The sequence below is a fragment of the Dipodomys ordii genome, unplaced genomic scaffold (genome assembly GCF_000151885.1).
Source record: "Dipodomys ordii isolate 6190 unplaced genomic scaffold, Dord_2.0 Scaffold35, whole genome shotgun sequence".
NCBI lineage: Eukaryota > Metazoa > Chordata > Mammalia > Rodentia > Heteromyidae > Dipodomys > Dipodomys ordii.
In genome coordinates this window covers 5,889,482-5,915,658 of record NW_012267251.1, presented here as the reverse complement: position 1 = coordinate 5,915,658, position 26,177 = coordinate 5,889,482, and the positions used below count along the sequence as shown (strand labels likewise).

At 40.7% G+C, this 26,177-nt stretch overlaps 1 protein-coding gene across 5 annotated transcripts in view; it reads right to left on the bottom strand.

Moving 5' to 3' along the window:
- The window catches only part of Ptprc (protein tyrosine phosphatase, receptor type, C), a 104,997-nt gene that overhangs the window by 15,447 nt on the left and 63,373 nt on the right, over positions 1–26,177 (bottom strand). For all 5 annotated transcript variants that reach the window (XM_013017408.1, XM_013017407.1, XM_013017409.1 and 2 more), the window contains 16 exons: positions 24,045–24,257; positions 22,624–22,752; positions 20,846–20,989; positions 17,423–17,542; positions 14,227–14,391; positions 12,398–12,606; positions 10,972–11,032; positions 8,168–8,276; positions 7,195–7,229; positions 6,660–6,769; positions 5,673–5,763; positions 5,504–5,580; positions 3,808–3,844; positions 3,617–3,714; positions 2,301–2,426; positions 544–701 (listed from right to left, as the gene is read on the bottom strand). In XM_013017408.1, coding sequence (XP_012872862.1) covers positions 544–701; positions 2,301–2,426; positions 3,617–3,714; positions 3,808–3,844; positions 5,504–5,580; positions 5,673–5,763; positions 6,660–6,769; positions 7,195–7,229; positions 8,168–8,276; positions 10,972–11,032; positions 12,398–12,606; positions 14,227–14,391; positions 17,423–17,542; positions 20,846–20,989; positions 22,624–22,752; positions 24,045–24,257 — 1,882 coding nt within the window. The remainder of the gene's footprint in view (positions 1–543; positions 702–2,300; positions 2,427–3,616; positions 3,715–3,807; positions 3,845–5,503; positions 5,581–5,672; positions 5,764–6,659; positions 6,770–7,194; positions 7,230–8,167; positions 8,277–10,971; positions 11,033–12,397; positions 12,607–14,226; positions 14,392–17,422; positions 17,543–20,845; positions 20,990–22,623; positions 22,753–24,044; positions 24,258–26,177) is intronic.

Below are 26,177 nucleotides of genomic sequence, written 5' to 3'. Positions count from 1 at the left end.
GTAGAGTGGGGGTCAGGAGGTGAGGACGGGGTAGAGTGGGGTCAGGAGGTGAGGATGGGGGTAGAGTGGGGTCAGGAGGTGAGGACGGGGTAGAGTGGGGTCAGGAGGTGAGGACAGGGGGGGTAGAGTGGGGTCAGGAGGCGAGGACGGGGTATAGTGGGGGTCAGGAGGCGTGGTGGGGGTAGAATGGGGATCAGGAGGTGAGGACGGGGTAGAGTGGGGTCAGGAGGCGTGGTGGGGTAGAGTGGGGTCAGGAGGCGAGGACGGGGTATAGTGGGGGTCAGGAGGCGTGGTGGGGGTAGAGTGGGGATCAGGAGGCGTGGTGGGGTAGAGTGGGGTCAGGAGGCATGGTGGGGGTAGAGTGGGGTCAGGAGGCGAGGACGGGGGAGGGGTAGAGTGGGGTTAGGAGGCGAGGACTGGGTATAGTGGGGGTCAGGAGGCGTGGTGGGGGTAGAATGGGGATCAGGAGGTGAGGACGGGGTAGAGTGGGGTCAGGAGGTGAGGCGGGTGGAGCAGCGGGCAGGAGTCTAGGCTGGCCGCTACCTGCAGTGCACCACGATGGGGCCACTGAAGAAGTTGCTGAAGGCGTTCACTCTGCGGCGCAGCTTGAGCAGCAGGTGCGGGTCGTCGGGCACGCCGTGGTCCGGCCAGCTGGTAAACTGAATGTGCGTCACTTCTCTTCCCGCCGCTTTTTCTTTTTTCTATCACAAGAGAATGTTTGTCTTTGGAGTAATCTTTTCTTTCTCAGAGCAAACTAGGTAAGTAAAACCAAAAATCCTCATCGTGCAAATATAAGCTGCATCAAAGGGCCTTTTCCTCGGGCGCTGGGTAAGTTTGTCCAGCCACGGCTGGATTTTCCTTGCAGCTAACTAGCAGGGGAAGTGCATGCACTACACACGGAGCAGTCCCTTTCCAGCAAGGTGTGGTAGCTGAAACTCTTAAGACCTGTCAGGAGTGGAAACCCAAAACAACAAACATAAACACACCTCCCAAAATGGGGGGTGAGGTGGCTCTGGGAGTAGGTATGGGGGTATAGTTGGAGAAATAGCATTAGAGGTCATTCACGCAGCTTTTTAGAATTCTTCCCCTTGATGAACCAACAAACAGAAGTCTGCTTAATTACGGTATGCAGTTAACACTTTAACCCCCAGGTGGATAGAATGATTAACTTGAAACAATGAACAGTCAGAATTCGATATTTGGTGTGTAATGTTCCGATAAGAAAGATTTCAGTTGATCAGGAACAGGAATCCAGACTGACAGCTGTTACCAGAAAAAACATCAAATGTATATCACTGAAAGTCTCCTGCAAAAAGGAATGCACCACCTCTATAAGCTTGTTTACCTGGAATTTAGTCACATGTGGAATCACACAATATGCCATTACCTCCATTTCAACCATTACCAAGGTCACTTTGACTATTTTCTGAATGAAGTGCTCTGTTTCTTCTGTATAGTTAGAACTTTATAATGCTAGTGAGTTGTACTATCTGCATAAAATTGTTTCCATAATGGTTAGAACCCACCGAAAAAAAGGATGATCTCTTTATTCATTTAATAACTTAATCATTGGTTCAAACCATCTAACAACATATGCTTTAAAAAATACTTTAAGGGCCGGGCGCTGGTGGCTCACGCCTGTAATCTTAGCTACTCAGGAGGCTGAGATCTGAGGATCGCGGTTCAAAGCCAGCCTGGGCAGGAGAGACCGTAAGACTCTTATCTCCAATAAATCACCAGAAAACTGGAAGTGGCGCTGTAGCACAAGTGGTAGAGCGCTCACCTTGAGCTGAAGAGCTGAGGGACAGCGCCCAGGCCCAGAGTTCAAGCCCCATGACGGACAAAAAAAAAAGAAAAAAAATACTTTAAGGGTCCACCATAACAGATACTTTTTTTGGGGGGGTCCAGTTGTGGGGCCTGAACTCTGGGCCTGGGAGCTGTCCCTCAGCTCTTTTAGCTCAAGGCTAGCTCTCTACCACTTGAGCCACAGCACCACCTCTGGCTTTTTTCTTTTTGCTTATGTGGTGCTGGGGAATGGAACCCAGGGCCTCATGCATGCAAGGCAAGCGCTCTACCACTGAGCCACCTCCCCAGCCCCATAACAGGTACTTTTGATTTGGCAAGGACTAAGACTTAAATTTGAGTCTGTCAGCTTGTGTTTATGATCTAACCCAGCTTCTCCTCCTCAAGATGGTTTAAATGACTGTTTCTAGGTATCTCTTAATTTCTCAGATTTACTCTTCCAGCCTTTTCTTCCTATAAAAATATCAAACCAAATTATAGTAATACAATGAACTCACGTTTGTGATGCTCAGCTTCTGAATGATGTAGTCTGGACATCTCTTGTGTTCACTGATCTCTACAATAACATCCCCAAAAGACCGCGTCCCTTCCTCCATCGATGGCCAGTATTCTGCACATTTGTTCTAGCGTTGAAAAAAAAAAACCCACAAATGATTTCAGCTTTTCATTGGAAGAAAACGATCTTTAAAAGCACCAACCCAAAAATTCATTAATCTGTATTTCTCAAAACCATTGCAAATTATTTTATTTAAAATAAGTATCTTTCTTCTGGTTATGATAACCGTCTTTATGTTTGAGTAGCTGTACAAAGGGTTTCAATTCAACAAATCAGTTCACAAGTACCGTGAGTGCATACTGATCCCTGCCACACTTGCCTCACTTTTTCCCACCTGTCCTGCTCCCTGCATTCCTCCAAGTCACATCTGGTCCATTTTTACATATGCCCATTGAGTATCATGATGATAATGATGACATGCATCTTTCATTCTACAAGGATATAGCCTCTCCACCTTAAATCAGGGCTAGACACCTATCATTTCTCATTAATGTGGCCTAAAGGATTTCCTTCTGTCTACTCAGACAGACCTAGCTGCTTCCCAGACCTAGCTGCAAGCTTGAGTTCCCAGTGGGCTGCAGAGAAGAAGGGATGGCTGTGGTCAAGTTCAGGATGGCGAGGGTCAGGGTGGTAACCCAGGGGCTTTTCCTCCTAACACCCCACTCTTTGTCTTCCTAACTGTCTGCCCCAGGTCAGTTTTGCTTGGTATATTCACAAGTACTTATGAGGTTAACACAGGACTAACATAATGCTCAAAAAATTAGGACCCAAGCCGAGTGCTTGTGGTTCACACCTGTAAGCCTAGCTCCTTAACAGTCTAAGATCCAAGGATCAATGCCAGTCCAGGCAGGAAAGTACAGGAGGACACTTATCTCCAATTAACCACTAAAAAGTTGGAAATAAAACTGTGGATCATATGGTAGAGAACCAACCTTGAGCAAGTAAGCTAAGGGAAAGTGACCCAGGCCCCAAGTTCAAGTCCTGAAATTGGCACAAATAGAAAATCAAGGACCAAGCAAGAAGCCTAGCAATGAAGCCAAAGTATTTAAATGGTAGGCGTAGAGATATTTACATATGTAACCATTTCATTTTTTCTACATTCATAAAAATCTAACTGAATATTAACACCGATCAAAACAGAGAAACAATAAAAAAAAGAAAAGAAAAACAGAGAAACAATTGTGTCAACAAGCCCATGCGCATGGCTCTCCAAATGCGGTCCGCCATGTTCTTTTCCCAAGCCCAGCCTGGGCTCACCCTGTTCCCTTCCTCACACCGCGTGACCATGACGATGACTGTGGCTTTTTGTTCCCAGATCATCCTCCAGAAATCATCAACGGTTTCATCCCTGGGACCTGAGAGTCCAACGAACGTGAGGTGAGACATACTTTCTTCCAAGGTAAGGAAATGATTTTTCAAGAATAATTTTAAAATATCAAATGAATTACCTTGTGCAGCAATGTATTTCCTGGGTTCTTTGAAGCCCTGTTTCAAACACACAGAGATCAACTGTCAATCCTTCATTAATGTGAAAAATTGTGAGCTAGAAGAAGTTGGTTGAGATCGGCCATTTCTTGCCTGTAATTTTTCCTGTTATTTTATTATTAAATAATAATAACAAAATTATGAAAGGGATGAGAGGAGACATTTCACTGTCTCAAACAGGTTAGTTAACATTTGCAAGCAACATTCATAAGTTCCATGCATTTTTTTTGTTGCTGTACATTTCATTCTCATCTGGGATGGTGAAGCAGTTTACCAGAGTATTCCAGATACTGCCATATTTAATATTCCTCCAGACATTACCGAGCAACCTGCCACTATCTAGGCCTTCCTGCCAGTCCTGTGGTTACCCTGTGGATCTGTACGCAATTTCCTCCATTACACTCCTCTGGGAGTTTAATTAATTAATTAAGCCCTCTACTTCTTAACTGCCAATGGAATATACGAATTCTTTAGTGTCCTTCTATGTAATTCCAAGAACGTGGAAACACAAGTTTTACTTCATCACCTATCATGTCTGCTTCTGTCACTAAGATAGACAAGGAGCACAGAGAACATATACTAATTTGTTCCAGAACTACCTCCCAAGTGTTAAATTTTCCTGAGTAGTAAGCAAAGAGAAAGAGATGAGCTTTGCCAATGAATGAAGATTTACATGGGAGCCACAGAATTCACAACTAGTTTCATGTTCATGAAATTTCCTGAGTGGCTACAATAGATCGAGTCCCTACCTAAAAGCTGAAGAGAGTTGCTTTCCAGGGGCTCATGGTAGAGAAACAAAATGATGACCGGATCCCATAGCTACTATTTATACTTGAACAGAAATGGTAGGTTAGTATTGTTCCCAGAAACTATCTAAATCCTTTCAAAAGCTCTCACGTTACTTATTTTCAACCTTTTTGATTCTGAAATTTAAAAAATCCTTATCTTTAAGTAGTTGTACAAAGGAGCTGCCATTCACCAACGCAGCGGATGAACGCAGCGTGTCTTGGTCAATATCTCCTTTCTCATCGCGCTCCACCCTCTACACTGAACTTCCACTGCATTCCCCCCTTCCTTCTCTTCAGATCCCCCCCTCACTTGACACTTTCCCATCCCACCTGTCGCCTGCTGCTTGCTTTGTTGAACGTTGATTTTGCCCTTTAAAGAATTACACTGAGTTTTTCCCCAGAATCAACTGTATTACAGTCAATAGGTGTGTGTACAGTAATCCCTCTGTGCCGTCCCTGCTCACTTCTCCAGCAAGTGCAGTCCTGGGGCTCTGTGGGGCAGAAGCGGTATTCCTCTAGAAACACACGCACAGAGCACTCCTTCACGACCTAGCACTTAGCAGGCACCCGAGGATGCTCATTTTAGCATAATTTTGTTTTGTTGGTGTTTTTTTTTTTTGGCAAGAGGAAAAATCTTAGGCTGCACCTAGGTTGGATGTGCATATACTAAATTACTGTTCTGGTAAATACAGATAATTGTGTTGTGTGTCTTAACGATGACAGGGGCTTTACTTCAACACGTTTGTACTAATTCCTCCAAAATTCTGCAAAGACAAGGAAGGGGCCGAATGGAGTGCCTAGCTACAAGTAGAAGGAGAACTGTCAAGGGTGAAAGGGGAAGGTAGAAACAGACTGTGGCCGTTGTACTCACATCAATATAGCTGGCATTTATGTAGTTTGACCCTGCATCTCCATTTATTTCAGAGAGTTCAACCCGGTTATAATCATCTGTTCAGACAAGGAAAAGAGGAAGAGGCTGGTGAAAGACTGGGCAATGCAGCAGCCTGAACAGCCAAGGTCACTTGTCCACAAGTACTCACAAGGGAGGATATCCACATAGCGGTTCTTATTCAGGTTGAAAGGCTTACGGGCATCTTTGATGGAAAACTTGCTGAACACTCGAGGAATGCTCTGGAAGACACAAAGAGTCTTTGGGTTGCAATAGATTGCGGGAAAAGGGTTTTCCCTTTGCCAGTGAACACTCCGAATCAATCACACATCCCGCAAAACGTTTCCTTTACACTGATAAACAACTTGCACGTGGCCGTTAAAGTGGAGGGTCTTGGGAATTTTGCAAAAATAATTACTGGGCTTCCTAAAAACAGAAAATGATGAATTACTTTTGGAACAGAGCTTGTCAAAAACTGTTCAGTTTAGAACATGTGGCTGTGTCACGTTAAACTTCATTCAATGATGGGAGCTCAGATATTTATCTAGAGTACAAGTACAAAATGAGCCAAATAGGTTCTGTGAGAGATTTGACCCCAATGAAGTAAGACATTCCAGCAACATAGCTACTAGCTTCAGACTATGATCTTGTCAAACTCTTATCTGCCTTGGTAATATTATTGTCTGGAATAATGTATGAAGGCAGTGGCTTGGGAGTTAGGCTTCCGTGGTTGGGAAGATCAGGATAGAAAGTGGAGGACAGGGCACCTGGCAGACAGATGGCCCAGCAGGGCGCTTCTTCCCAAAATGCCTTGCACTCCCACTCAACCTGTGGCAAGGACTGGATCAGCACCTGCCCAGCCATCCAGGAACGGGGCACAAAGCCCAGAGGAGGAAGGGGAAGAGTCTACCATTACAATAACTGCTCTCAGACAGGGCTCCACTGGACTTCCATATCTGGGTCATCTCCACAGAGAATCTACTTTTCTGTCTTTCTTTCCCTTTCAAATATACTTCTTCTGTCCGCCTTATTTACAAAAAGAAAAATAAAAAAGCAATGGCTATAGAAATGTACATGCAATGTTACTGTCCTGATGACTGAACTGATTCTCATGTCCTAGGCCAAGGACACAGCGTACCTGAAATTCAGCCAGGAAAAGCCGGCCCTCATCCGCAATCTTTCTTTTGTAAGTTTCCAACAAAATATCGCCATGAATGGCCTCCACGTCCATCAGCTGCTTTTCATCATCTGTAGGGAGGGTGATGATTCAAAACCAGTAGCATGGCCACCACAGCCGACACACAGGTTAATTTCAGAAAATCAGCAGCTTGGATTGAACCCTTCGCCTCTTTCTCTCCTCACAAATGTTCTGGCGGGGAAATCTCATTCCCAGATAAATGAGTATTTACTTATAAATCACTGTACCCGAAATCTTCTACTTCAGTCTTCTCCTGGCTTTGTATGGTGACCTTTACTAGAATATATCTCCCCATTGTCTACGACTTAGAGGAAATCCAAGGCCAAATATTGCCATGATGAGCACATCCATTTCTTCTTACATTTTACTTAAGTTAACTATATCTTTTCTTTTTGATATTTTTATTTCTGCCTTTGCTCATGAGCGATTGTAAATCAAGACAGAATAGTGTTCAAGAAAAGTCATGTACACTTACCCCTTTCAACGAGCTCCTGTTGTTCATCCAAATTGCTGAGAAAATAGCAGATGTAAGTTTCTATATTTGTAACACACATTGAATTTAGTTGACATTCAATTTAATTGAGCTAATTTTCTTTAATGAATGTATGAAGGAAAGGAGGAAATGGAAGCAAGGTGGACAGAAGGAAAAGAGGAAGGGAGTAAAACAGAAGGAGTGAGAGATGGGAGAAGAAGGAGGAAGGAGAAGGGAGTTAGAGGGAACTAATAAAATGAAAGAGAAAAAGGCAAACAAGAATTCTTTACCAAATTCAGATACATGACTAAATAACTTTGTGTGTGTGTGTGTGAGAGAGAGAGAGAGACAGAAAGAGACAGAGAAAGACAGAGAAACAGAGAGACAGAGACAGAGATGGAGTGTACGTGTGTGTGTGCGTGCGCGCGCGTGCACGCGCGCACTGCGGCTTGAACTCAGGGACTCACACTCTTGCTTAACTTTTCTGCTCAACTATTTCTTGCTCAACTCTTTCTGTTACTCTACCACCTGATCTTATCTCCACTCCTGTCATTCTTCTTGTTAACTGGAGATAAGAATCTCTTAGATTTATTTGCCCACTTCTGGCCTCCCACCCACCTTGATCTTCAGATCTCTGCCTCTTACTTGTTTTAATCCTCCCATTTTTCTTAATATATTGCTCTTCTTGGGCAAAAAATAAACATACTTTCCTGCTATTTCCCTCTTTTCTTTTAGTTCAGGCATTCCCAAATTCCTTCAATCCAATTTGCTTAGTAAGTCCATAATCTCACTAGTAAGTATAGAAGATATGAACACATAGTATACACCAGTAACACAACATTCAAAGTCTTTAATCTACAATTCTGTTCTGTAGTCATCTGTAGGTCACATCTTAATCTTGTTCTGTTGCTGCCTGTGGAAATAAACTTATACCATTACTACAACCCTTATTTTAAATTAACAAGTCAACCCTTACCTGGATCTTTTCTTATGCAGATCATAGATTTTATAAAGTACAAAAATGAGGGCTATTGATGTCACAATAATCAAAAAAGCCAGAAATATAATCAATGCTTTGGAATTATCTAAAAATAGAAAAATAAGAGAATGGAAGATAAAAATTATGATTAATTATCCTTTACAAACTCATAACAATGTTTTTCATTTATTGTGGAGTTTTTAAAAATTAAAAATTTTACCATAAATCCAATTTCCTGATTCTGGAATTTTATTCAGAATCCAGGAAAGCATTTGCTGCTAATGAGAGTAATTAGAATATCAGAAAGCGTTCCCTTTTCCTTCAGTTAAATAATGCCCTATTCTGATATACCATAATTCAGAATTAATTCTCTTTTAGTCATTCCACTCTAAAGGGATCATGAGGCAAGCTAGTTATTATCATTTTCAGAGACAAATATCATGTAACTCAAATTTATGAGTAGAAGAAGCAAAAGACATCTTGGGCAATCAGAAATGTTTCTGCCTCACAAGATAAGCCCTCCCTACCAAGAAGCAAAATTATTTCACTTGATTGGGAAGATAAAACTAGTCTGGACCTAAATTTTCACTGTGGTTCAATGTTAACTCATATCCTTTCTTAGGGTAAGGGCAGAGAAAAGGCTGTGTGTTGGAAATATCTTAATTTGAATTACATTTCACACTTGGTTCTTATCCACAGCAAAATACATCCAAATCATACAGTGACTCAGCAGCCTCATCTCCAGAACCAAATGGTTCAGCTGTCACTCATACACCAGCGCTTCCTCTCTGGGAAGCTGGCTGGCATCCTTAGTCTGTTTGTACTTGTGTTCCTTAATTCCTGAAATGATGGTAAATAACTTGCTTCATAGCAAACTCTAAGTACAGTGTCTAGCACACAGTAAATACTAATTTCTTAATGTTTAAAACACACTACTGAGTTTTATTATCTGTCAAACATTGTGGTGAACAGGCCAAAAAAATGGGATACAAAATCAACATACAAAAAGCAGAAGTTCTGTCACACAACAGCAGAGAATCGCTTGTAACAGAAACCAAAGAAGAAATCCAATTTAAAATGACTACAAAAATAGCTAGGACAAAGTATAACCAAAAAGATGAAGAATATCTACAATGAAAATAGTAAAAATATTGATGAAAATAATTACTGAGGACACAAAATACTGTAAATCATCTACGCTCAGAGAGTAGAAGAGTAAATATGGGTCCATACTACCATAAGCAATCTGGAATTCAAGGCAACCTCAAATCAAAACACCAAGAACAGTATTCACAGAACTAGAAACAGCAATTCTAAAGTTGATATAGAACCACCAAAAAAAGTCCAAATAGCCAAGGTCATCTTGAGAAAATTAAACAAAACAGGAGAATTACTTTCCAGAGTTTCAAAATACATTATTTACAAAGCGGTAATGATTTCTTGCTGTATGACTATCTCAAATTACTTTTACAAAACTGTTAATTTATACCAGTGATTAGTGTTATGAATATATGTGCATATATATACCATGTATATGTATATATCAATATGTGTGTGAGTATATTTGTGTGTATAAACATGATTGTTTCCAGATCTTGTGGATGAAGATCAACTCAGAGACAAACATCATATTTCATCTTTCTCACGTCAATGATTGAAAAACAAAAACAGGATGCCCTGGAAACACAGAACGGCCTGAAGTGAGACTTTAGAGTCATGGTATCAAATGGGTATAAATGAATGTTGTATCCAGCGTCACTAATTATGATGGATTCTACAAAGATACTAGTTCAGTAAGTTCAATAACAATATATTACTTAATTCTTCAGATATATTCTGCGGTATGAACACAGAAAGACTCCACCTCCTCCAGAAACTTAGGAACAGTGAAGACGTGGAAGTACAGACTCACAGTAACAGACTGAGAGGAGGGAAGTTCACGGCTGAGCAATCTCAGCAAGTTCTGATGAGTGCAAGAGAAAACCGAGGAATCGATCATCTAAAGAGCTTGCAGAACAGGCTAGATGCCATTAACTATATTTCCTGGGTCTCTGGCCTAGGGACAAGATTTGCAGTGGATATGATGCATAGGCCAGGAAATGGTACAGTCAAAGGTCGAGTTGTCTTCATTACTCTTGAAGAGCAGTGTGCTATCATGCTCAGGTATGTCAAGAAAACTACCAGGAGCACTGGGCAGATCTATTGGAAAGTGGTCATTCTCAGGAGCTGAGCATGTGGAGAACGATGTGACATGTGGTGGTTATTTTCATCATTATAAAGACATTTAAATTAAGGGATATTTTAATTTATACCTTCACTTGGATTAAAATATTTCAAATAATGCTACTAGACATTTAAACCGCCATAGTGTTTTGGGGGCACATATATCTTCAATCACAAAAGCCAGGACAAATTCACACACACACACACACACACACACACACACTCACTTTTGACAAGCCAAGTTTCACAAACAGAAGAAAAGACAAACAGAGGTAAAAAGGGAGTAATCTCTGAAACAGGGGAAAAGGGTCATTCACAAAATCAGAATTCATTAGTCCATGTAGCTACATCCTCTTATAATTCCTTTATGAATCTCACAATGGAATCTCTAAATTTGAACCTAAGATATGGCATGTTTAATATGACATTCACCTATCAATGATTTGCCTGAAATTTCTAAATGTTATAGAACTTTGCAGAAGACACACAAGTGACATCATTGAATGTGATCTTGGTTATGAGAGGATCTAGCTGCTAAGGGCTGGCACGGAGGTAAGGAGCAGGTGAGAAGGACTTACAGGATGTGGACTGGTATTTAGTGACTGGAGATCCAGAAAATTCCCCATTGTACACATAGACCTAAACGTCAGCAATCAAAAGCAAACAAATTAGTTTTCCAATGGAAATGTACCTTGCACAATGTGAAACACATGATTTCTTATGTAATACTGTTTACTCTCCTCAAAAAAAGGATGGTTTTCTCTAATGTAAAGCTGAAACAGATTGCCGCTCAACATTTTTGAAAAAGCAGTTGAAAGACACAAAACCACGTTCAATTATTTTTAGTAACGGTAACACAAGCAGCAAAACTAAATAACTAAATACAAATGGATAAAAAAATAAAGTCCAATACATCAAAGACTCATAATTTAAGGTTGATGTTTACTATTAATATGCCAACATTTTCCCATTTTACTCAAAGAAAGGAAATTCAGCCATGTACTAATATGAGGGTTGCACATAAAATGCACATAATTTTGAGTGCAATGGAGGTAGTAAAGTACAAGGTAGATATAATAAACATATATCCCATAATATTTAATTCAAGTAAGGAAAAATAATGCAGACATATAGGAAAACTGAAAGAAATAAACAGGAATGTGAATCTTGGCAAAATATAAATTTTGTGTACAGTAAATCTGAAACTGGAATCCCTTAATGAAAAATGTAAAAAGTGATGCAAATATAGGTGTAAGGTTCTACTTTAGATGTCATGACATTTCTATTATTCACTGAACATTCACAAACTTTTATTCACATTGAGCTAGGAAGCTTCTACATTTTCCAAAACTAGTCAGTTATTAAAAACTCGTAATGAGTAATAACAGAAATTCAAAAACACGCAATGTAGAACACCTTTTCCTTCTCATCATTTTTTTGGTGGGGGAAGGTAGTAGTACTGGGATTTGAACTCAGGGCCTCACACTGGCTAGACAGATGCTTTCCCATTTGAACCAGGCACCCGTTCTTGTGCATTTTGTCCAATGTTGTCCTCTGACTGCCATCTTCCTATCTCTGCCTCCTTCATAGATGGATAATAGATTAAACCACCATCAAGGCTAGCCTCGAACCATTATCTTCCTACCTGTGTCTCTCCTAACACTGGGATTACAGGCATGTACCACCATACCCAGCTAGAAACATTCTGAAACACTTCCAAAACACAAACAAGCCATCAAGCCACAGAATAAGTTTGGCAAAGTCACCATTATTACTCAGAAAGCATTGTGATCTGTGGCACGGGAAGAGCCATTTCCTTTCGATCTGTTAACGATGCTAAGAAGAAACAATTGCTTAAAGCCACAACTCTCACTCCCAGGGGTCACTCTGAACGATCACAATGCCAAGCTGAGACGCACGGGCTCTGCACCTGCGCGCTGATCCTGACGGCACCAGGCACCGGCAGTGTGGTTACCATGTGCACTGGCGCTGCCACGAGCTCACCTGCAGCTCATACTTGGTGGAGTAGTGCAGGTTTTCCACGAGGAACTGGCAGGAGCTGTGAGATTCATTCCTAAGGAGGACGTTCCCGCTCCTGACTTCCAGGCGGTAGATGGTCTTGGGGCCGTTCACCCGGCTCGGGGGCTGGCAGGAGACGGCCATGCTGTTGTCTGACTTCTGAGTGACCGTCATGTGGTTGACCTGGGTAGGCTCTGGCCCGATCAAGATTGGTTCTTTTACTCATTTCATAAATCCATATCAAAACAGCTTGACAGCATATGCACGGTTTAAGGTATTTTAAGTGTAATTTGTATGAGAGTACATATTTGGGGTGGGGGTGGGCTTGGCTGTGTGCTGGGACTGGGACTTGAATTCAGGACCTCACACTCTCATTTGCTTTTTGTTTTTTGTTTTTTTGCTTAAGGCTGGTGCAGCGCTCTACTACTTGAGCCACAGTTCCAATTCGGGCTTTATTTATTTATTTTGCTGGTTTATTAGACATAAGGGTCGCATGGGCTTTCCTGCCTGGGCAGGATTCTAACTGTGATCTTCAGATCTCAGCCTCTTGAGTATCTGGGATTACAGGTGTGAGCCACCAGCTCACAGATGAGAGCACAGACGATTGAGTAAAAGCAGTAACAACAAAATGGTTGAAAAGTAAATCGCCTGCTCACTGTGATACAGAGGTCCTGGAGCCCAGAGGGAAATGCGAGGGGGGGGGGAGGGCCAGGAGGTGAGGGACGGGGTGTGTGGGGAGGTTTGTGACACAACGTCAGATCCGCTTTTCCTCCCTTCCATACACGGCTAGCTGCATTCCTCAGGAGCTGGCAACAGACGCTTCACTCTCTGTGATAGCACAGAAAGTCAGGAACACCAGAACAAAGAGCTCCAAAACCTGGGCTTTTCAAACTGATAACCAGATGACCCGAGGAATGTCTCATTGAAACAAATGATCAAAATCTCAAGTGGATTTCTTCCCTTCCTTCCTTCCTTCCTTCCTTCCTTCCTTCCTTCCTTCCTTCCTTCCTTCCTTCCTTCCTTCCCTTTCTCCCTCCCTCTTTCCCTTCCTTCCTTCCTTCCTTCCTTCTTTTCCTTTCTCTCTCCCTCCCTCCCTTCTTTTCTTCCTTCCTTCCTTCCTTCCTTCCTTCTCCTTGACCACAGTCCTGGACCACTTGAGGTTTCTTGTGATGGCTGCAATAGCAGGCCCATGACACAATGCTCCACTTCTTCCATAGAGATGCAGCGTAACAGAACTATCTATCTATCTATCTATCTATCTATCTATCTATCTATCTATCTATCTATCTATCTATCTATCTATCCATCCATCCATCCTGGTCAGTCTGGAACTGCCTTCCTCCCGATCTCAGCCTCTCACAGCATGTATAGAAGGATGACAGGCATCATGTACCAAGAGGCTCAGCTTGTCTGAGAAGGAGATCTCACCTACTTGCCCAGGCTGGCTCAAACATGAATCCTCCCAATCTAAGCCTCCCAAATAGGTAGGATTGTACGAATGAGCCACCAATCCCAGCTGGCAATGCCTATTTGCTCCAGTCTAAGTTGGTTAGGTGTTCACTTGTCTGAAATCCTACATATTGTACCGATGAACATATCCTTATGCTTTATCCTTACGAATTTTACGGTGATCTGCAGAACACAGAACCACAGAGAGCTGTTTTTATGTTACTTTGCTGAAAATTATTATAAGCTTTGACAGTAAGAAATGCATCCGGCCAATATATTTCTCAAGGGAAGCAAAACACTCATTCTGTACTCCAGGCTATTTGTGGGAATAAGCTTCAAAAAAGACCCAAAAACTCAGAACTTACCATCTGCTTTGGTGTGAGCTGCACATTGCACATCACTTCCATTGCGTTGTACTTTTCCAATGACGTAGGCCTTCAGTGATATGCTGTAGTTTGTAAAGGGGTCCAAGTTTACAAGCACATGTCTTGTGTTGCTGGCTGTCACATTTCTGCATATCTTACTCCCACCTAAGGAAAAAAAATATATATATAGAGAGAGAGAGATTAGAATCATTTTGTAAGTCATGGGAAATCTGGATGGCCAAGAGATGCACTAAAGAAATTCAGTTATAAATGAGAGCTAATATTATATTAATCTGGTACATAAAGTATTGACTTCGTTCCAATATATTTAGAAAGATGGGTTCTTTTCTTTCTAAGAACATATTGCTCCCAGTGCAGACTACAAAACAAGTTATAATGTTTAAGATGATTATTTTCATCATCTTTTTTAATAAGTTTTTTATTGTGAAAATACTGTGCAGAGGGGTTACATGAGCAAGGCCATGAGTACATTTCTTATCAAGCATTGTTGCCTCCCCCTTTGTTTTTCCTCCACCATTCTCCCCTCCCACCTCCAAAATTACACTCCACCTGCCCCTAAATTGTAAAGTTCCTTTTTTCAACATAGCGCCTTCTACCTCTCATTGTTACGAGTCCACCTGTGTCCCTATTTAAAACATTTTGTTTTTTCCCTTCCCCTCCCCCAATTATACCAACATCAAATACAGTGAAAACAGGGGTTATACCATGGGGGAAGAACATACAAAGCAACAAAAAAAAAATACATGGTACCTTATAAATACGTTAGAAACAATAGCAAGAAAGAAAAAATCCACGTGTGTCCCTATCTTGAGGTTCATTTTGCTTAACTTCATCTTGTCTGGTCATACGTACATAGCTTTTGACCTTTTCTACTTGTCCCAGACATATACTAGTTATTGCAAATAAGGGAAACCATGGGGCCTATGTTTCTTTTGGCTTACTTCACTTAATACAATTTTTTCCAAGCCTTTCCATTTCCTAACAAATGGGGCAATGTCATTCTTTCTGATGGAGGCATAGAATTCCATTGTGTGTATATATATATATATAGGTCATCTCTTTTCTTAATCTCCAATTTTCCTTAATCTCCAATTCTTAACTCTCCACGGAAGCACAGTTACTGTACTCCATTTGGTTGCCAGTGGGAGATCCATGCTACCAAACTAAGTTAAGCACTGTAGGACGTCCTGGGGCGGGAGGGTGAGCAACACTTTGCTCCAATACAGCAATCAGAGTTGTTCACTTTGAAAGACAGTGAAGCTGAACGGGTTCAAGGAGAGGACAAAATGCCGGCAGAGAAGGAAGAAACTGTTTCGAGTTTAGAGACCTGCTGGCGAGCACACAAGATTCTGGACGGGCATTCAAAGAAGAGCAAGAGACTTATTTCAACATATTCTAACATTTCAGCAGAAGAGTCTGCTCTGCTAAGCAAGGCTCACTGCGCACGGACATTAATGATTAGTCAGATGAAGTAACAACAACAAAACAAAGGATAAAACATGTTAGAGAGGGAGTAGGTCACTATAAGACTAGCACTGAAATCGCCAAAATCTCCAGTGTATTTTCCTTACACCCTCCCTCCCTCCCTTCCTCCCCTCCCTCCCTCCCTTCCTTCCTTCCTTCCCTTTATTCCCTTTTTCTCTTTTTCTTTTGCCTTTTCTCTTTCTTCTTTCCCACTCTTCCTCTTTCAATTCCTTCCTGCCTCCCTCCCTCCCTTTCTTTCTTATATTTCTTTCTTTCCTCTTCTTCCTTCTTCCCTCCCTCTTTCTTTTTCTATTTCTCTTTCTTTTTTTTTTTTTTTGTAAATTGTGGGGCTTGAACTCTGGGCCTGGGCGCTGTCCCTGAGCTCTTCAGCTCAAGGAGAGTGCTTTACCACTAGAGCCACGGTGCCACTTCCAGTTTTCTAAGTGCTTTATTGGAGATAAGAGACTCACAGACAGTCCTGCCCAGGCTGGCTTTGAACCATGACCCTCAGATCTCAGCCTCCCAAGTAGCTAGGATTACAGACGTGAGCCAGGGTGTCTGGCTCTTTTTCTATTTCTTATTTCCCTTCCTCCCTCCCTTTCTCACTTTCTTTTTTCTCTTTCCTTTCTTTCTTCCTTCTTTGTTTCCTTCTTTTCCTTTTTCTATTTCCCTTTCCTTCCCCCTCTCTTTATCTCTCCCTCTATCTCCCTCCCTCCTTCCTTCCTTTCCTTCTAGCTGGCCTCCAACTCTCAGGCCCCTTGCCTCATATTGGTTGTTTCTTATTCATAATATTTGACTTGAAAACTACATGTCTATGAACTCCATATGACGTCTTTGTTCAGATTTTAAACACGGGGGAGGGGTATCTTATGAAAAGATGAACTGACAGGTATCAGGCTGGGGCCTGGTTGTTGTCTTTTCACACTGCACACCCTGAGGGCGACACCTGGCTGCTTTCCACCAAACACAGAGAAGGAAATGGGGGAGATGCTCCCTCCGCCCTTGGCCCGTGGAAACGGGATCAGAGAGGAGGCTGTCTCCAGAGACCCAGGACACCTCACAAATGCCCACTGCTTTCTACAAACATTCTAGATACTTTACCTTGTTCAGGGGATGTTTGCTCTCTTATATAAATAACCTCATCTAATGATTTCAGGTTTGATCTAGCCATAGCTTAATTGCTGCAGTAGTCTAACCATAAACAAAACCCACCCAAGATCCCACTAAACTGATTGCCCTGTCTAATCCATACGTCCATCTTTATTCACCTAGTATTAGGTGAGTAACTACTACTGGAGTTAATACACACTGGGTGTATTGGGTGTATGAACTAATAGTAAATTCTGGAAGAAGTGTGGGGGTTTTGCTTGCTGTCTGACAGCTTAGATGAAGAATTCAAGACAGGACAAATGGTTTCAATAACATCTGCAGACCGAGATGGATGTTATCTGTCAGGGACTTTCTTTCCCACGTGCTGCAGCATGAAGGCTGGCCGTGAGACAGGTTCAGATAAATAAACAGGCATTAGAGAAGTGCTGGAGTTCTCTTACATTTGGGGCTGGAAAATCCCTTTAGGAGTAAAGGCAGGTCAGAAACTAAGGCAAATCAGGGGCCTTCACAGACTCTGTGCCAGAACTCTGGCTGAAGAAATTAATCCAAATTGAAATTCTTGGTTTTCCTTTCCTGGAATTAAGCTCTGCACAGTTATTACCTGACTTATTCTGATAACATAATATAAATCCGTGGGGTAAATTTTGAGGCTGTGTCCAGGTAACAGATACTTCGCTTGCACTTATGGCGGAACAAATAAGATTCTTAGGCTTTTCTGGAACTGTTCAAAGAAAAAGAATAGGTAACGTCAAAAATAAGGCAGGAAACGAATCATCTTTACACAGCAAACCTTCATTGGTAACAGCTGTTGTGAATGAAGAGTGAGGTTTATGGAAAGCTATTTGGATTCATTAGATTTGCTTTAACGATCCTAGAAGGGTTACTTCAGAGTGGACCCCCAGCATTTATAACTTGAAGATACATAAGAACCACCCCCTGCTCTTGTACGTGTTATTGTCCCAGTGCTGACATTTCTAGACCTTCTACTAGAAAAATCTATGACATTACATCATCATTCAACGGTCAATGTCTAGTTGAGCTGTTTCCAGAAGGGAGGTTCTATGACCGGATCTTCATTGTCTCATGAACATTTATGTTTCGAGAAATATCCAGAATATTACTGAGTCATACCTCACATCCTTGCCGACATTCTTGTTAGTCTTTCAAATTGTAGCTTTCTTTGATTTGTAATATTACCTTCAGATGGCTCATGTCATTGCACATCTTTTTATATTGGTTATTAGTAGCTTCTTGCATAGAGTGCATATACAACCTATTTGCCTATTTGTATTTTATTGTAACTAGTTGTACAAGATTTTCCGTTCCAGTCAGATCATGAAGGTCATCCCTTCCGTCAGTCTCCTCTGTCCTTCCCAATTCTAATTGCCTTTTTTTTTTCATTGCACTGTTGGATGGTTTATTTTGTAGCTGAAAATGCTCTCCATCTATCTCTGAAAATCAGTTGTGGATATTTCCTCACTACCTCTGGCTAGTTTTATTTACTTAAAAGAGGAAGAAGGTTCCATTTTGATGAAGTCCATCTTACCGAGTAGTGAATGAGTCTTCTTCCTTTTTGTTTATTAGGAAAGTTCTGCCTACATTAAAGACATCAAGATGTTCTCCTGTGTCTCTGATGAAATATTTTTATATCATTTTAGCTTATGGGTCTATGGAACTTTTTGAGTAAATTTGTGAGTTTATTGAGAAGCAAGATGTGATGTCCACTATTTTTATAAGTCTATCAATCAGGATAATTTATTGGCGTGATTCCCCACTATCCCCCTCTTCCACTGTAAAGCTTGGTTATCTAGGATTTCTAATTCTCTATATTGGTCTACTCTATCAGTATATTTGTTACATTGCCTTATAGACCATTTTAATCTTAGTACTTTTAATACCCCACAAATATTTCTATTTTTAGTTTTGTTGAGGGTATGATTTTATATGGTTTTATTTGCTCTTCTTATTTTATTTTGGAGCATTCCGGGGAGACCTAGATTTAGGCATGCCCTTTGTCATCAGCTAGCCCTTGCTTACAAAATTTGAATCATTTTGGCATGTTTTATCCAAAGTCTGGCAATCTTATATTAAATATGTCAGCTCTGCAAAGTTTGATTGCAAGATCAATATAGAAAAGTCAATCACATTTCTATCTTCCATCAATGAACAATCTAAAATGAAATTTAAAAAATAATGCTTCCCATAAACAGGAATAGACTTAAACTAGGGATAAATTGAACAACAGAAGTACAGAGTTTAAAACTACAAAGCATCCTGGATGCAAATCAAAGAGGATCCATAGAAAGGTACTTCATGCCCTCCACCTGAAAGAGTAGCTCTGCTCAGCACCATGCTCCCCAATTGATAGACAGATGCAATTGCAGCCTCTATCACAATCCCAAATGGGTTTTGTAGATGTTCAAAAAGTGTTTAAATTTCTCTAGACATGTACCTAAAATCATGTAGAAATTGAAAAATTGTCTAACAAACTTATCTAGAATTGGAGCACATCTTTATAGTCTAAAGAATATGGAAGAAGAATAAATGGAATGACACAATTCTCAGCTTCAAAAGTTACTATGAAGCAATAGTAAGAAATAGCCTAGAGGTAGTATCAACAGATGCATGGAAACTGAAGGTCTACAGGCAAACGTATCATAATGATCCACTACATTTTGGCAAGAATGCCAAAATCACTCCATGGGGGCAAGATTCCTGTTTTGTTTTGTTTTTAACAAATGATGGTAGGACAACAGAACAGTTATACATAAAGAGTGAAATTGAGAAGTTACCTCACCCATCTCTAACTGTTAATTAACTGAAAAGGAGTAATACAGCTAAATGTAAGAGAGAATGCTATAAAATTCTTAGAAGAAGAGGTGAAGGTAGATCTTAACTTTTGATTTGGTAATGCACTTTTAGAGATGAGAATGTCCTCTGTTCTGTGTAATCGTTTCAGTAAGAATGATCTGTTTGTCAAATGTTTGTACAACTTGTCTGCAAAGCTACTTTTCTATCGTTGCTTAATTGAGGTTCATTCTTGAGCCTCACTTCTGCTAAGCAGCATCCCCTGTTGAGCTACCCTACAGCTTTAATTCCAATTAATTTATTCTTCCTAGGTAAATGTGTTTAGAAAAGTATACACTTTAACGCTCAAATCAGATGCCTTAAACTTGTAGAAATGCTATTCTACTTTTCATCTAATCTTTATGGAATCATTCACATATCCAGTTGTCTGTGCTGTACTGTCACACATAGAATTAGCTGATTTTTCTAGAAAATTCGACATCGATTTGGAATCTCTATATGTCTAAAGGATATTGGAACTTAGGGCTCTTTTTATTCCTATTCCCTTCTACTTTTCTAAATGTTACTAATTTCTAGAAGTGTAGTTTACAATTGCTATTAAGAATGTTATTGTGTTACTTACTATCTTCCAAGACTGGGACTCAAACTCACTGTCTAATGCTTTATACTCCTTGGTAGGGGCCCTACCACCTGATCTACATCTCCAATCCATAGACTATAATTTGAACCAAAAACACAGAAATTTGGGCCATATATAATCTGTGTGTGTACATGCATGCGTGTGTGTGTCTGTGCGTGTGTGTCTGTGTGATTGTGTACATGCACACATGCATGCCAGTACTGGGGCTTGAATTCAGAACCTCATGCTCTCATTTTGCTTTTTCGCTCAGGACTTGAGCTCTACCACTTGAGCTTCATCTCTACTTTTAGTTCTTTTGGTGGTTAATGGAAAATGAGTCTCATGAGCTTTTCTTCTCTGGCTAGCTTCAAACTGCAAACCTCTGATCTCCCTGAATAACTAGGATTACAGGCATGAGCCACCATGGCCTGTCTTATCATTTATTTTTTAATTCAACTTTAAAAAATTAATTTTAAAAAGTGTTGTCTCTTTTCTGAAATCCTTTCTTTGGTCTATACCATTATTTCTTGTGACTCTCAAAAAAAACTGCAAGAAAATAAAAGGGAAAGCAATTCTACATATAAGCAAAATACTCACTCCCCAAATCCGTTGTAATAGCTTTAGTTTGGTTGATATACTTGTAATTATTATAGAATATTTCTGCACCACAATTGTAAGTTTTATTGGGAAGAAAGGCTGTAAACATAGTGCTTTCCGCTGAAGATGTCCGGGAAACATTGTCTGAAAGAAAGAATTACATATGAGTACATTACTATATTACGTATACCTTTATTTTCTGAGTGCTTATAATTGCACCATACTCATTAGGTTAAAACCTAAGCAAAGGGTCCAAATAATAAGTCAAAGATCTTTAAAATTATTCTGTTACAATCAACATTTAAGACCATATTTAGCAAGTATCATAATTCATTTAAGAGGGTCCCTAAATGAACTGATAAAATACAGCATCAGTTCAATCATTAGTAGTCTTTCTTCAAAGCTGATATTATAATTTGCATTTCATAGAGACTGATTGTTCTGTATGTGTGTTCTGTATGTGGGTCTGTGTGTCTGTGTTGTGTGTATGTGTGTGCATGCATTCATGAGCACATGCACGCACCAGTCCTAGGGCTGGACTATAGGGCTCAAGAGTAGCACTGTACCACCCGAGACACAGTTCTACTTCTGACTTTTTTGTGGCTAACTAGAGATAGGAGTCTCACAGAGTTTCCTGCTCAACTGGCTTTGAACTGTGATCCTTAGATCTCAGCCTCTTGAGTAGCTGGGATTACAGGCTGGTTTATCTTAAATAGGTCATTTTAAGGATCTATCTCAAATAGATCACAGAATTGCAGTGTGCCATACATGGTTTTTTTCCTCATACTCTGATTTTCCTCATACTCGATGGATCATAGCCATGTCATAGCCTTATATCTCCTCCTTAGCATAGCAATTGCAACCCATGCCACACTCCTTTCTGTGTGTATATGCTTACACACATCTATTTTACCAAATATGGTGCTACAAGTGGTTGCATGCCACAAGCTAGAAAAGCCCACCTCATCATTTTCAAATACATTGAAATGGAAATGTTGCAGCTATTGGCTCTCTCACCACAAACCCAAGTTCATCTCTAGAAACACTTGCTGTTTTCCTGTTACACATGCTCTCAAACTTGTGTCTGAATTTTGTGGATGGAACCATGGAATCTCATCTTTTATTTTCTTTCCTAGAAGAGTATTGCAACCATCCATATTTCTCCTTCCTTCCTTCCTTCCTTCCTTCCTTCCTTCCTTCCTTCCTTCCTCCCTTCCTTCCTTTCTTTCTTTCTTCCTTTCTTTCTCTCTCCCTCTTTCTTCCTTTCTTCCCCCCTCTCTCTTTCTTTTGCTGCCAGTCAGGGGGCTTGAACTTGGAGTCTGGACACTACTCTTTGCTCAAGGGTAGCACTCTCAACCACTTTGAGCCAGGGCATCACTTCCAGTTTTCTGGTGGTTCATTGGAGATAAGAGTGTCCGGACTTCCTGCTTGGTCTGGCTTTGAACTACGATCCTTGGATCTCAGCCTCCTGGGTACTAGGATTACAGGTGTGAGCCACCAGTGCCTGACTTGCATCATTCTTTTATGATATTCCTCCCACATCATCTCCTCAATAAGGTTTGAAGCGAAACAACTATTAGGAAAATTCTTTCATGAGCTTTTAATTTCAATTTTACTTTTCAGGATATTTATCTACTGGAATTTCAGTGTTGTAGTCAACACATTCCCTGGACTCCAAATATACAACAGGAAAAATTTATAAAAAGAGGCAGAGGTGAAGAGCAATGTCAGAATATCTTTCTACCACCAATCTTCTCTGAGCCGTGTGTTATGCTTACCACACCAAAATGTGTATTTGAAGTTGCTTTTGTTACAAGCAAATGTGCCATTTATGTCCCACTTTAACCAGATGGAAGTATCTGCATCTTCCTTCGGTGTATGCTCACATAACCGGAACCTTTCCTTCTCTGTCAAGAGAACACAGAAATAGATTTGGTTAATATTCCCCAGTATGAAAGTACTATCATTTCCCAAATGAAGTGCAGAAATTATCCTCAGGAAACAAAAGTTAGTAAGCATTGAGGTGGTTTTTGACAAAGTTTAACAATTCTCCAACCTTGATGTTTCTTCGTTACTTGATTTCTTATGGTTTTCAGTTTTCCTTTCTGAAATGGACAAAACTGGACATGCAGTGGGTCAGAATGGGGACAGAATGGACCCTGCCTACAGGTGTACACCAGGTAATGAAGAACGCAGGGCACCTCCCATGTCGGTGACTTTCAACACTCACCATGCAACTTGGAGAACAGTGCTTATTGCGTGTTAGCCCCAGACATTTTGACAGCATTTCACTTAGGATTTGTGAAACTGACCGTTAAATAAGATAGCTTCTCACACTCTAAAACATTCCCTTTTCTTTTAACTTCGTAGGCTCATATTTTGTTAGGTCTGGTTTTAATTGAATCATTGTTACATCGAGTCTTAGGGGCTTCCCCCTTGGGGAAGAGATTTCTCTCAGGAGCCATTATCAATGTCAGCAGTATGCAGGGAAAATGAGCAAATTAGATGAATGTTTACAAAACACATCACATTTTAACATAAACAAATGTGAATAAGTCACAAATCTTGAATTATTAAATGATGTAAATGAATTTAAATAACTGCACAGTGTCTGCATTCCTTTTCTGAAAGGCATTTTTCTAAGATGTTCTGTCAGTTCCCCAGCCCTGGGTAGATAGATGCTGCTCATCACTCCTGGCCCCTCCCCTCCCAGAAGTGGCTGAATTGACAAAACTAGCTCCACCCCTTTAATATGACTGTGATGTGCAAGAATTCTGGTTCTTTCTATAAACATCAAATCCCAAATGAGTTCATTTATACATATATGTACACTGAATCACCTAGTAGCATAAGCTTTATCGTGTGTGTGTGTGTGTGTGTGTGTGTGTGTATGTGTGTGCATGTATGTATGAATCTCTTTGTGAAAGAACTTAACAGGGTGACTAACATACCAAGGGAAGGCTTGTATTACGTCCATGTTCTCCTGGGTTGAGGTGTTCAGAGACCCACCCTGTTCCTCACAGCTAACTCCCTGCCGTCAGAAGTACTTTCCTGCCACTTAGAACCAACTTCTATTTCTTTAGATCTCACTTCCTGCCAGTCAGAGCTCTGCTCCACCAGCTCCTGGGGTCCCCCAGAATACACACACGAACCTGCACTCTTTCTGTAAATATGCAACTAGAAATTGATTTCTACTTACTTGGGGGTACATGTAATGTTAAAGACGTAGGTGGATAACAAGAGTCATCATCTACTTCAATGTTTTTTGATGAGCATTCAGTCAGGCCTTGTAAACTCTCTTTGCAGTTCTTTGGCTTACATTTTACATCTCTAGGAAAATTTAGGTTTGCCTCAAATGATGAAGTAGTTTTGTTATATTGGTATTCCACAGGTCTGTTCTTATATCTGTCATCTGAGAGAAAAGACAAGATTATTCTTTAAGACTAACTGAAACTATTTTAAAAACAAATGTTTTAATGTACATACCTAAATATCTGTGGATATATATTGATATAGATATGTGTATTGATAGTTGATAGATAAAGAGGAAGAGGAAGAGTGAGGGGGGTCTGCTGGTACTGGGGCTTGAACTCAGGACCTCACACTCTCACTTGGCTTTTTATTTTTCTCCAGGTTGGTTCTCTACCACTTGAGTCACAGCTCCACTTCCAGTTATTTGGGTGGTCAATTGGAGATAAGAGTCTCATGGACTTTTTGCCCAGGCTTGCTTCAAATTACAATCCTCAGATCTCAGCCAACTGAATAGCTAGGATTACAGGCACACGCTACCAGCACCATTTAAAATATTATGTAATTGATCAAGATGCACTGTATGTAAAAACTGCTTCATTTAATAGCAGCTCCTTTGTATAACTACTTAATGATAATAAACATATATTTATTTAAAAATAGGATATTATATTACTACCAAAATACTCTTAGAAATGTAAAAATTATTTTTAAAAATCTATATGTCTCAGGTACCTCCCTATCATTATTTTGTAGTTTCTTTTATCTATTCAAGACCTCAGCCTGCAACTTATATTTTCATCGTTACTGAATGAACACTCCCTGGGAGCCAAGACCACTGTGTGTGTGTGTGTGTGTGTGTGTGTGTGTGTGTGTGTGTGTGTGACAGAGAGAGAGACAGAGAAAGACAGACAGCAAGAGTGTGAGTGCAGGGCCTGGGCACTGTCTTTGAGTTTTTCTTGTTCAAAACTAGTGCTTTACTGCTTGTGCCACAGCTCCATTTCTAGCGTCTTAGTGGTTACAGATAAGAGTCTCAGGGAATGTCCCATCCGGGCTGAATCTGATCCATGATCTGAGGATCTCAGCCTCCTGAGCAGGTAGGACTATAGATGTAAGACAGCAGAAAGCTGCCAGGTTAGACTAGTCTCTTTGCCCATCGTTAGAAATACAAATCCATGCATAGTATCTACGATTAATAAGAGCTCACTGATAACTTATTGAACTGATGCCCGGTGCTACAGCAGGCAAATTTCTTCTTACACAAGAATCTCCCTTTGGGACTGGGAAGGTAACTCAGTGGTAGAGCACTTGCCTTGCATGCCTGAGGCCCTGGGTTCGATTCCTCAGCACCACATAAGCAAAAAGAAAAAAGCTGGAAGTGGTGCTGTGGCTCAAGTGGTAGAGTGCTAGCCTTGAGCTGAAGAGCTGAGGGACAGCGCCCAGGCCGAGTTCAGGCCCCATGACCGGACCCAAAAAAAAAAAGAATCTCCCTTGGGCTCTAAAATGTAGTTATAAACCATTTCTCCAACTATTTTGGTTATCAGTTTTTCAGTCACCATAGTCCCTCTTTCAAAAGCTTTATTTATATAAGATTATCATTGATAGTTAATAAACCCATCTAGACACCTTTATTTAGGGCAATAATTTCCCCTAGGTGATCAAAGTATCTTTTTTAACAACTATTAATGTATTACACAAAAATAGCCATTTTTATTTTACAACAATTATGAGACCATTTTTGCATTTAAGTCACTGTCCCAGGCATTAGAAATACACAGCACCACTTGCTGGGAGCCTGTGGCTCACGCCTGTAATCCTCACTACTCAGGAGGCTGACATCTGAGGATCGTGGTTCAAAGCCAACCCAGGCAGAAAAGTCCATGAGACTATGATCTCCAATAAACCACTAGAAAATTGGAAGTGGCGCTGTGGCTCAAGTTGTAGAGTGCTTGCCTTGAGCTGAAGAGTGCAGGGACAGCACCCAGGCCCAGAGTTCAAGCCCCACAACCGACAAGAAAGAAAGAAAGAAAGAAAGAAAGAAAGAAAGAAAGAAAGAAAGAAAGAAAGAAAGAAAGAAAGAAAG